This window comes from Neovison vison, chromosome 1, assembly GCF_020171115.1.
Source record: "Neovison vison isolate M4711 chromosome 1, ASM_NN_V1, whole genome shotgun sequence".
Classification (NCBI taxonomy): domain Eukaryota; kingdom Metazoa; phylum Chordata; class Mammalia; order Carnivora; family Mustelidae; genus Neogale; species Neogale vison.
In genome coordinates, this window is record NC_058091.1 from 249,911,973 (window position 1) to 249,924,691 (window position 12,719).

Genomic DNA, 12,719 nt, shown 5'->3' on the forward strand with positions numbered 1-12,719 from the left:
AGAATTTTTCTTTTGTGGTCCATTGATTTACAAAGAAGGAGTTCCATTACTGAAAATGTATTGACTGAGGGTCTGCTACCTCAAGCCTATATACAAGGTACTAGGGACACATAATGGTAAGTAGCCACATAGTCTGTTTCTCATGGACCTTGAAGTCAACTCAAGCCAATTCAAATAACCACATTAATAAATATATTATTATTAACTGAAATAAAGTATCTCAGGGAAAAAGTGGTTTGTCCTAGCTAGAGAATAAAAGCTTCCTCTGAGGACAATAGGACTGAAGCAAAATCTTAAAACTGAAAAGTTAACAGTGTATGTATGGGGGAGAAGGGAGCAAGAGTTCATGGACAGTATCATGTACAAAGGCCCTATGGAAAAGGAAGTACTATGACACTGAGTAACTGAAACACTGAAGAAGAGGTAAGCCAGACCTAGACAATGCAGGGCTAGTTTTAAGCCAAGGGATAACGTATCAATTTGGTTTTAAAAATATTCTGGGCACAATAGTGATGGGAGAGCACAGTGAATAGAGAACCCAGTTAGAAGGCTATAGAGGGACATGCTACAGTTTGGGTTTGGATAGTAGCAGTGAAGATGAAAGAAAAAAAAAAAACTTTGGAAATAAAGGTGATAGAACTCGGTGATAAACTGGATGTGGAACGATTAGAGAAAGCATCAAGGACAACTAATACACTTCTCACCAGTGTAACACAAAGAATAGTGGTACCATCCATGCAGACCTAGGGCAAACTGGAAGAGGCTTAGGCTGATTTGCTTTTGGAACGGGAGGGAGAAAATCCTAAATTTGTGAGTACATGGTGTCTTTAAGATTAGAGAAAAAAATCCAGCAGTTACTAGATGTCCTCAATTCAGCAAAGGGATTGTAGGTAGGACACAAAATTTTGGAATTCATTAGCCTACAGATCATATAGCATAGGGAAGAAAAAGAAAGACAGGGTGAGGAGAAATGGCAGAATCTAACCCTGAAGATGGCCAATTTGGAGATAAAGGAGACTGCATAAGACACTGGACTGAAAGAAACGCAGAGTTAAAAGACAAAATGGTGCTACAGAAGCCCTAGAAAAGAGAAAAAAGACCTCAACAGAAAATCAAATACTGCTGGAAGGTTGAATGTTGATGGGAGATGGGACAGGGGAGGGAGAAGGTATTCTTCTGGACTTGATAATAGGGCGGAGATCACTGGTAACATTGAGAAGAATTAACTAAGTAAAATGACGGCATAGAAGTTCAGGATCTGCATGGGTCCTTTAAATCTCCACTGGAAAAATCAAGCCTACCCTAAAAAGCCAACTATCCTCCAAAAGTGCTGAAATGACTCACATACTGAACTATGTTAGAAGCCACATTGTCGAAGGAACTAATTCACATGAACCTAACAAAGAGCCATCTCAAATGCTTCTGCAATTCTTAACCTAGGTGAGTATCTAATTAGTCAATATTCAGGAACAGTATAGTGAAAATTTAAAGCAGGGAAATTTCAGAGCCCAGGGGCACTACAAATCACCTGCTGTAATTAGCTTCTGCACAGAGACAACATTCCACTAAGCTATTTTTTGCTTTTCAGATTCTCCCCTTCTTCTAGACATCCCTGAGTTCTCTGTCAGTGTCAGTACTCAGGTTTTCATAATAGCTTTTAGAAAGCAGTAATACAGATTCTAGTAAAATATCAAAGGATAAAGTAGCCAGTGGTGGAAGACAGATTTCATATTTACTTTTTTAAAGATTTTATTTATTTATTTGAGAGAGAGAGAGAAAGAGCATGTGTGCATACACGCCGGAGAGCACCATGAGAAGTAGGCTCTTAGCTGAGCAGGAACCCTGACAGGAGGCTCCATCCCAGGACTCCTGGATCATGACCTGAGTAGAAGGCAGCTGCTTAACCAACTAAGCCACCCAGGTGCCCCCAGCTTTCATACGTTAAATGAGAGACTATAGATCCCAATGGATAATTTTTTAAGATTTGAAAGAGAACGAGAGCACATGTGTGCATGCCTGTGTACACACACACACACACGCACACACGCAGGCGGAGGGAGAGGGAGAGGACCTCCGACACCTTGCTGAGCACAAAGCCCACCGTTGGGTTCCATCGCATAATGCTACGACCAGGACCTGCACCAAAATCAAGAAATGGATGCTTAGCCCATTAACCCATCCAGGTGCCTGACCACTGATACGTTTTTAACTTGAATATTTTAAGTTGTTTTCCTTCGTGTCCATCCCTCACCCTTTCACCTTCTGGAACTGACCCACTAGTTGCACACCCTTTTGTATCCTCTTTCAAAAACTACTGGTTTTCACAACCTTCCCTAAAATCTGAAGTATAAAAGCACATTTTTATGATACAAACTAAAACCCATTTCTTAAATACTATTATTTCACAAACCAGTAGCTGCCATTTTATTAATATTTGCCCCATTATAGAACTAATTTGCAGAATGAAACCCTACTCGAGTCTACCTCCCAAACCTGCTTTTCCCACAGTCTTCCCCATCTCCATAAATATCAACTCCATTCTAAAAAGGGGGAAAGCCCTGGCATTAATCTTTCCATATACCCCTCATCGAAAACAGCAACAAATTCCAATAATTTTACCTTTTTAACACACCCAGCATCTCAATACCTCTCATTATATCAAACATGGTTATCTCAGGTTTGCTCCTCATTATTGTTCTGACCTCTCCTATCACTCTTCCTCTTGCTCCTCCCATCTTGCTGGCCTCCTTGTTTCTGTAACGCCAAGCACACTTCCACCTCAGGGTCTTGATGTTCATCATTCACCTGCCTGGACTGTTCTTCTCCTCCCATTATTTGTAAGGGTTGATCCCTCACTCCCTTCTGCTCAGCATCAGAGAGGCCTTCTCTGACTACCCTCATAGGCCATTACCATCTAGCCATGTGGACCTATTTGCTTACTGACTCCTATGACTAGAATGAAATCTCCGAGACTTGGCTGTATTTGTAGCTCTACTCCCAGCACTTAAACAGTGCTGTTGTTTGTGCTCAGTAAGGCTTTGTTGAGTAAATAAATTCATGTCACTTCAGCATGGAACCAAAGGATTAGTACTTTGGACTTTCTAAACACTTACATAAAACATGTAAGTAAAAATTATTTAAAACAGATACACTTAACACATAAGAACTGAGATACGTTATTCCAGTCTCATGGGATTGGGACTGTGAGTATAGCAACACAAACACATACAGAGAAGACATCAATTATGATTGCAGTGTACAGTTCTGCCACATTTTAAATCCCAAGGCCTCTCTCTCCTTCTACCCAGGCAGTCAGCTGGTGTGTACCTGCGTGACTACATACAGTGTTATGGATAAATCACACTTCACCTCAAGTGGCATGGGTTTAGCACGGTGAAGCAGCTGCCAAAAGTGCACAATCTTTGATATTTGACTTTGCCATGTGCAAATATTTCTTATCATGGTCCTACCTTTATTTAGGCTGGGAACTCCTCTATTCCTCCCCCGTTTATGGGATGTGACCCATTCTTTCCTTCAGGAAACTTCAAGGACCGAAGTTATATAATAAAGTCATTAGTAGTGTCCGAAATTTCTTGTCCCAGAGTCAATACAGCTCACTAAAAGAAGCAGCTACACAAGTTAATGGAGATGACATACTGTTTAATGTTTTAAAGCCCTTCTTAAGAAGGAAGAACTGACTATCCTGACACATTCAGTGAACAAATGTATATTAAGTACCTGTTCTATGTATGGAGATACATGAGACCCAAGCTCAGATTCTACGAAAGTCACAGTCATATTTATCACTACACTATCGCAATCATTCCTCCTCATTTCTCTCAGTTATATCACTTTCACGAAGTCAGGGCAAAGGGATGATGCTGATAACCCACAGTATGTCCTCTTCAACATCCCTACCATCTCCGAGCAGGTCGAGCAGGGTGGGGGGGGTGGGGCAGGTAGGAAGAAGAAGAGATAACAAACAGAAGCTACTACGTCCTGGCATGAATCACACCCAAAACTCTGTGATCTTCCAAGCTCCCATGCCTTGACTAAGGACAACTATGCAAAGGTAATCGTACCTGTAAAAGGGTTTTTAATAATGCTTTAATCCTGTAGAAGCTATTACAGGTCATCCACTCAATTTTTCCACATTTGATCATGTTTTCCATTACATGTGTTGAAGCTGCCCATCAAATATTAATTTGTTTGACCTCCACTTTTAAATTTCTCCTTGTAGGGGAAAGAATCAGTACTTTGAACTTACTTTTTGAAAAAAAGAGTAAAAAACAAAACAAACAAACAAACAAAAAAAACCCCACTTCCTGGTAAGAGCCCTGAGGAGTTTCTGCCTTCTTTAAAACTCCTTTCTCAGCTTCCCCGACAGTGCTATCCTGGCTATTTCTCACCAGCCTAGCAGCTCCTTCTCGCTTCCCTTTTTAACGTCTCCACAACATCTAACAAACCTTTATACATTCTCTACACCTAAACTCAGACTTCATTTCTTTTCTGTTACCTTCCCACTCTCCCTAAGTCATTTCAAGTCCATGATTTGAGACTCTCCCTATCTATACATATATATACCTACACTTCTTTATATTAGATATCCAGTGTATATACACACATACATATATACACATACATGTGTACATACCTGTGTGTATATAAATACTTATACAAACACATACGTACACACACTTATACAGATATAACATGTATTCTGTCCCCCTCCCTCAAAATGACTCTTGGACTAAAATATAAACTACCATTCTAACACAATTCCTTCTTTCCGCTCTCAAATCTAGTTCCTCTCCTGCATTTGCCATCTCAGTAGTAACACCATCTATTCAGTTGCTCAAGACCAAAACCTGGGAATCAGCTCCTCTTTCACTCCCACATCCAATCCACCTGCATACGATTCATTCTGCCACCAACTCTTACTATCTGTAACTGGGTAATAGCTTGGATCTCCCTGCTTCCATTGTTGTTCCTGCCAATCCATTCTTTATCCAGCAGCCAGAGATGGTATAACAAAACAGATCATGTTGCCACCTCATAAAAAATCCTTCAATAACTTGCCACTATGTTTATAATAACATCTTCTCCTGGCCTCTTTATAGTTCTTTGGACATACAACTCTCTCCTCTCAGTATATTTACATATAGGGCCTCTTTGGCCTGGAATGCTATCCTGCCCTATCATAAACTTATACTTTGGGTTTTAGCTTCAATGTCTCACTTCTTGAAAAAGGCCTCCCCAACCCCAATTAAAATTAGGTCCTTTTATAGCCTTACTAGTATCTTACACTTTCCTCACAAAGCCCTGAAAATAAAGCTTGTACCTATCTTATTTGTGCCACCATTTGGTTAAGGTGTATCTAGACAAAGTCAGTATATGTTCTGCTAACCACTCCATCATGCCACAGTACCAAAAGCCATGTGGCCAACACTTAAGAAACTCCTCTCTCCAATAAAAATTTGACCAATGGAAAACTCATGAGTCCTGGCTCTACAAAGGCTGCACAAGTCAGTAATACACACCATGGAAGCACCCTATTCTACTTCACGTGGATTTTCAGGGGAAAAATCTTTAAAGTCACAGTGGTGGGTAAAGAAAGGAAAACAAGAGGAAGAAAGACTATATAGTCCTCTCCCCTAACAAGTTTCTAAAGTGCTTGTCTTTTACTTCTTTTGATCTTTTGTAGAGCCTAGTAGAGAGTTAGAGCCAGTTAAGGCGCATACTGAAGCACTTATTAATCAAAGTAAATTATGTGACATTCAATCAGGTGCTAGAATTAAATGTTACAAAATTCTAAATATTATGATTCACTGAGGGCTAGAAGCATTAGAATAGGCTTCATGGAGGTAAAAGTAAATCTAGGCATGGTGAGGATCTAGTCAAACTATGCTAGAACCTCTCCTACCCTCCTTCAACAGCGGTCAGTCTCCATAGTCAGATCTGTACTCCTTAACATGACATGTTTCTTCAGTCCATTTGTGAAATTCTGAACAAAATTATTTTCCATATGAGGTACTATGCTTAGTTACTATCTAATAAACTTTTTAAACTGACCATAAAGGTCACTTCTCCCAAGTGGCAGAAGGTTAAAACAAAACAAATCAAAACTACAAAGAATTCCATATACTACCTGTTGCATAAATGGAGCTATGAACATAACATTTACACACTACATTCATCATGTAGGAATTAAGAGAATCTAAATTGAAACCCTAGAGTATGTGTACTTTCTGATAGGCCAAGACAGATCAAAACAATAACTATACAAGCCATTATCTTCTAGGCACTGAACATGAGCCTTGATGTCCTTTTCTTTTCTAATCTTCAAAATAACCATGGAAGCTGAGGAAGATGAGGCTCACAGGTTGGATAGTTGCTTCAGATATACAGCTAACTAAACAAGTTTTCTTTTTGAGACACTGTAAATGGATCCAAAATGCCCAAAAAACCCTCATGTTTTGGAGAACTTGAAGAGCTCTGTTGTTCAGAAAACTTAAGAGTAACAAAAACTTTCCTAGGATATTTACAAGTTCAAGGTATATAATATCCTTCAATTCAAAAACCCTTTTAAAAACTTGGGGTAAATATAGACTGCCTTACTACTTAACTGTTCAGCTTTGGTGCAATCAATCCAAAATATAGCTTATGGTATTTTTAATAATAAAATTGCTATAATGAAAGGGAAATTACCAGCTATACATCTACTTTACAGAGATTTGGAGTTTGGCAGGGATAAAAACAAACTACAAGTTTCTTTCTTTTGAAAGAAACTACAAGAGTATAAATAAGTGTCTTAAAAACTGTTTTTCTTCTGATATAACAAAATACTGTAAGGGAGTAACAGGAGTAGTATTATCCAAAGCTAAATGATGTCAGGCTTTTAAAGAATCAGTAAGCTGTAAGGATTGAGACCTCTGTAATTATTTCAAAATGTATGAATGTTTCATTATCAAACACTAGGACAAGTAGAGTCTTGCATGAAATGAGTGTATGTGAGCAAATAATCACACCTGAAGAAATTACATACTTTCTCTATTCAAACTTTTCCACACTATGACATCTCAGCCTATGGTGGTACCAACTCTGGATTCACAAAATTTCATCAACATAATCCTTTTACACTTGTTAAAACAAACATCAAATAATCCCAACTCATAAAAGTTAAATATTAATTTTCAAAAGCACTGAGCTTATCTCAAAATAGTAATTTTACACCCTGAAGAAATAAAAATTGGATGTGGCCGTAAAAAATAACTATGTGGAAACCAGTAGACTTTTAGGGATGGTTTCTGTTCACAAAGTGTAACTACTTATGCAAGACCCCAGAAGATCTTTCTAGACATCCTCCACAGGAAAAAAAACAATTCTCTTGTTTCTCTTTCAGTCTTTCCCCTCCCCCTATTTTACACTTTGCAGTCCCCCAACTTTTTATACAGTCCTCTCCCGAAAAGTTTACATAATAAAAAATAGATTTATGCCATTACCAGGAAGAGCGTATCCCAAGATTTTTCAAAGGATATTCAAGAGAGCAGTAATTGAGCCTTAATAATTCATAGACCACAAACACACCCTGTTAAGATTTTCCCTTCAAACACCACTGTTCCCACTCTCGGGACCCCTAATGGGTATACATAAGCTACACAATACGACCTTTAAAATGGACACAGATGGCAGGTGCTCTCCACTCTCTCCCCAGAGACACCCTCACCAAAACCTCCCGCACATTCCCTCCTCGGGGCCCACAAGCACAGTGTCATTCAGAAGGATGACTCTTAAGGGTGAGTGAGAAAGAAAGCGTACACCAGATACACAAGTGGATGGTGAGGGTTGTTAAAAGCAATCTCTCTTCTATTACCTAACTAGCTTAACCCGCTGCAAACTTTTAAGAGATTAAGTTACATTCCTCGGCAGTTCCACCCTTGACAGCTGACAGCAGAGATGCCAGCGAGTCGTGCCCGTCCATTCCTGCCACCTCACCCGCGGCGAGCCAGCGGCCACATCCCGCGGTCAGCGAGGACCAGTGGTTGGGGAATGAGGGAGGGCTGCGAGAGCTCACCTTTTCCAGCTCATCGTGGAGCTCGGCCAGGCTGGGCCGGAGTAGCTTCTCGCCCAGCTGCGCTGCGGTGTGCCGGTAGTGATCGATCCTGGGCACGGCGTCCATGGTGTTGTGGCCAAAGGTGCGCAGGTAGTAAGTGTTGGTGTGGGTATCATAGTAGTAGTGCTGGTGATGTCCACTGCCGCCGCCACCGCCGGAGTGCAGGCTGCTGCCCTCGCTGAGCACAGTGTCCCCGCCGTTCTGGAAGCTCACGTTGGGCCCGTCGCCTCCGACCCCTGCCGCATCCGACAGGCTCTCGTCAGCAGATGAAGAGGCAGCCGGGTCCACGAAGTTCACGCGGAAGCGGCCCTTGGCTTCCTCGCTGCCCTTGCCTGGCCCGCTTTCGCCGCTAGCTTTCCCGTCCGCTGGGGTCTCCTTCCCCCCAGCCCCTGCACCAGCCGCCGTGCCCGCCGCAGCCCGCCCCGCGTTCTCGGAAACGAGGTCCACCTGGAAGCGGCTCTGGCTCGGGGTGGGCCCCAAGGGTCTGCCCAGTCCGTCCCCGGCCGCCGCGGCGCCCTCACCGCGGACCCCGCCGCCACCCCGGCTCGTGGCCGCAGCATCCTCCGACACGGAGGGCACGGCCGTGCCGGGCAGGTCCACCCCGGCGGCGGCCAGCGCGGCAGCTGGCGGCGTCTCCCCGACCCCGGCCAGCCTCGGGGCGCCGGAGGAGGGCGCCGTGGGCCCCGGTTCCATCGCTGCCAGACCCCCGGCAGACTCCGAGAGCTTGGCGGACGTCGCGGGCTGCACGCCCTCCGCGCCCCCCGCCGGCGGTGCCCGCGGCCGCAACGCCAGGTGACGGAATCGCTCGCCCCTCCGCCCGCCCGCCCGCCCGCCGCCGCTAGCCCGGACCGGCACAAACGCCGCCGGCAGCCGAATCGGCGCGCGAGTGCAGTGGGCGCGGGGCGGGCCCCGCTGTTTAAAGCCTCGGCGGGGCCGCAGCGGTGGCGGCTCCGGCAGCAGCACGCGGGAGGCGGGGTCAGCGGCTCCTCCGCCCCTCAGCCCGCCCACCCGCGGTCCCGCAGTGTCGCGCGGCAGACGCTCCCTCGCCGGTCCGGCCCTCCCGGGCTTCTGCCAGACCCCACGCGAGAGCTGCCTGCGCGAGGATCGCGTCCGTCCAGTCCGCGCCCGGCCTCGGGCAGCGCGAGCAGCACGAGCAGCGCGATCAAGGAGCAGGCGCGGCGACGCGCAGCCTCAGCGCCGTCGCCGGGATCTCCGCGCCGCTACCTCCTCTTCCGTCGACCTCCTCCCACCCTTCCACCTCCTTCCCCCGCCCCCTCTGCGGCGAAAAGGAGAGCCCCCCCCACCCCGCCTCGCCGCCGGCCGCCTCCCTCTCTCCCCGCCCCTGGGGCTGCACGTCAATGGGCCGGCAGCCCAGGCCTCGGCAGAGCAGGCTGCGGACGACGCCTGGCCCGGCGGACGAACGGGCGCCCCAGTCCTGCCTCGGCGCGCGCCAATTGCTGATGCTCCCGCGGCAATTGCCACCACAGCCAGGGCTTCAGGAGCGCACGCTCCCTCTCTCTCTTTCTCGTTTTTTTTTTTTTTTTTTTAAGTTCTGAGCTCGCAGTACTTGGGCCGAGCCGGCGAGATCTCGCGAGATGTGGCATGGCTTCAGGGCCGCTTCACCTCAGGCTTGTGGTACCCGAAGCGGTGCTAGAGCTGCGGGTCGCCCCCAGCTCCGGTGGGTGAAGCCGGGGATTTTCCCGTTGGGCCCGCAGGTGCTTCCGGAGTTGCCTGCGAGGTGCGCCCGGGGCGAGGTCGGCTCGCCGCTCGCGCCGGCCGCCACTGCCGGCCCTCCCTCCAGGCCTGAGCCTAGGGGAAGGCAGGATTTCCTCTGAGCCGCCTTTGAGGCGGTAGACACCCCGCCTGGCCGCGTTAGATTTGCATAACCAGAAACACTCCAGTGGAGATGCAGTGGGTGTGTCCACACTTCGATGACACCTTTATTTTAAAAGCTGTGATGTTTGAAGGTGAGAAGGGAGTTTAGTTGTGATACCGGATCGTTTCAAAACGATTCTTAACTTGTGGCATTTCCAAAAATGATAGGAAGCTCAGCTCAGAAGCGAGTACACAGCAGTTAACTAACCGAAGACCCGTGACTAACCATGGAGCACTAACCGGGAACTTTCGGCACTATTTAGGTTGTGAAGAATTCCTGTTTACCTCCTCTGTTCTGCAGACTTGTTTTCTGTGAAATGTAGGGGAATATAGTGATTTTGCAACTTTCTTAGCAGCAGAATCTGTTTTTAACCTAAATTCTATGCACAGCCCCACAGAAACGCAGATAACGACCACGATTGACTTCTTACATCGCTTGTCTTTTATTTATTTGTATTTATATATTTTAAGTTTTTATTTCTGGGGGCAAACACCCTCCTTTGCTGAACCCTGGAATTATGACTGAAGAGCTGTAGAGTTCTCAGAATTGTTTGGAAATGCTGTGAAGAAAGTTGCAATCAAGACAATTCTCAAGAAGTTGTGGTACCCATGATCTTAGTTGACCTTGGCAAACTTTTCTTCTAGATTTATTATTTCTGTTGTAAGAAATGGAGAGAGGAAGGAACCACTCTTGGATCATGTAGCCGCAGTTTTTAAAGTCCCTCTTCAGCTTTAGTGATGGTGGCTGACAACCAGAAGAGGCCAGAAAAATCAGATGGTCCTTAAAGCAGTACAGTTGGTACTGGGCCATTGCTGCCTCAGTATTTGATCCGTGTGGTACTGAAGCTAAACTGGTACCTGTTGGAAAACATTCACTGAGCAGAACAAACGATAAGCACCTACTATGAGGTGCTCTGTATTTTGGGAATATGAAGGCAAAGCAGACAGTTGCCTCTCTCATGGAAATGATAGTCTAGTGGGGGAGAGAGAGGCAATAAAGTTCAATGGGTACAATATATAGGGTACTTGTAGTGAGCACGAAGGAAGGAGAAAATGGGATATGTGTTGAGATGGAGGTGGCAAAATTTGTCATGGAAGGGTCCCACTGAGACGGTGACATTTGCGTGAGGTAATGAGAGATATGTATATTTGGGAAAATGATGTTCCAAGCAGAGGAAAAACAAAAACTGAAAGGTGAGAGCATGCCTGACTAGTTCTCAGAATTGCATATAGGCCACTGGGGCCTCAGAGGCCTGCTTAAGGGATGGGGAAAATCAAAGGAAATTATGTCAGAGTTTAGGGGTTGGGGCCATGATGGACCAGAAAGGACCTCTTTGGCTTTTGGAAGGACTTTGGTTTTTAATTTGAGTGAGATGGTATGTTAGTTTGGACTGTCCTAACACAATACCATAGACTGAGTTGTTTAAATAATAGAAGTGAATTTCCATACAGTTCTGGAAGCTGGAAAGTCTAAGAGCAGGGTGCGAGTATGGTCAGCTTCTGGTCAGGGCTTTCATCCTGGCTGGCAGGCAGCTGTCATCACTGTGTCCTCACAGTCAGAGAGAGAAATCTGGTGTCTCGACTTACAAGAACAGCTTCGTCGAGTCAGTGCTCCACCTTTACATCATTTAATCTTACTCTCCAAAAGGCACTATCTCCAATGTAACACACATGGGTTAGGGCTTCCACATATGGATTTGGTTGGGAAGGTCATTTCACTCCATAACAGATGGCAAGTTAGTAGAGAATCTGAGTAGAAGAAAGACATGATTTGACATATGTTTAAAGCATCAATCTGCCTTGTAAATATACAAGAACACAAATAGTGGGGCCAAAGAAAGAAAGAAGGAGACGTGTCAAGAGATAACCCAACAATCCAGGAAGGGATGATATGACTTTGGCCATAATGGGTAGCAATGAAAAGGGGGCAGGGGGCAAAGGGGGGAATAGTTGAATTCTGGAGAGGCAATAGAATTTCTGATAATTGTGGAATGTGAAAGAATCCAAGGGTTTTGGCTTGAGTGACTGAAAGAATAGTGTTGCTATTTTCTGAGGTGGAGGAGTTGGTGAATGGAGCAGGCTTGGGTAGGGGGCATATTAGGAGCCCAGTCCGAGATGTCTGTTGGAGGAAACAAATACATGTGTAGTAATAAATAGCAGTCACTCATATAAATAGGTAATTGCAGACTGAGAAGTTCTAGGACAGACTGGAACACGGTACAATGAGAATGCGAAATAGAGGGACCAGTGAGGGAGGAAGGGATTTTTTCACCTGAGGTCTGAAGGATGATTACTTGTGGGGGCGGGGGCCAGTTAAAAAAAGTGAAATATTGTAAGCAAAAGCCCTCATGGACTGAACATGGCCTGACTAAGGAACTTGCAGCCAGTTTGGTTAAAGCATAGAGCCCAAGGGATGAGAGAGATAGGAGATGAAGATATCTATTCTAAAAGCCTTATACAACCATTAATGGGTTTCCATGGTGATAGAGGGGGGCATGATCAGGTGTAACTTCGTTAGAAGTCTCTAGTTACATTGTGGGCAGAAGATTGGAGAGGTGCAAGAATAAGAAAGACAGGATACAACTTCAGTAATCTAGGCTTGGGATGATAGCAGTACTAGTAGCTTATATTTATATGGAATTTGTGCCCTGGATTCAGTGCTAAACTCTGCATTCATAATGTTATTTAATTTTTAGAACAACAGCATGAAGAAAATCATAGCATTACCCCC

The 12,719-nt window shown here is 45.1% G+C and overlaps 1 protein-coding gene across 2 annotated transcripts in view; it reads right to left on the reverse strand.

Moving 5' to 3' along the window:
* Window positions 1-8,866, reverse strand: part of SLC12A2 (solute carrier family 12 member 2) — a 103,706-nt gene extending 94,840 nt beyond the window's left edge. For both annotated transcript variants that reach the window (XM_044228371.1, XM_044228363.1), the window contains exon 1: window positions 8,075-8,866. In XM_044228371.1, the coding sequence (XP_044084306.1) occupies window positions 8,075-8,806 (732 nt within the window). In that variant the 5' untranslated portion in view covers window positions 8,807-8,866. The remainder of the gene's footprint in view (window positions 1-8,074) is intronic.
* Window positions 8,867-12,719: the final 3,853 nt, after the last annotated feature.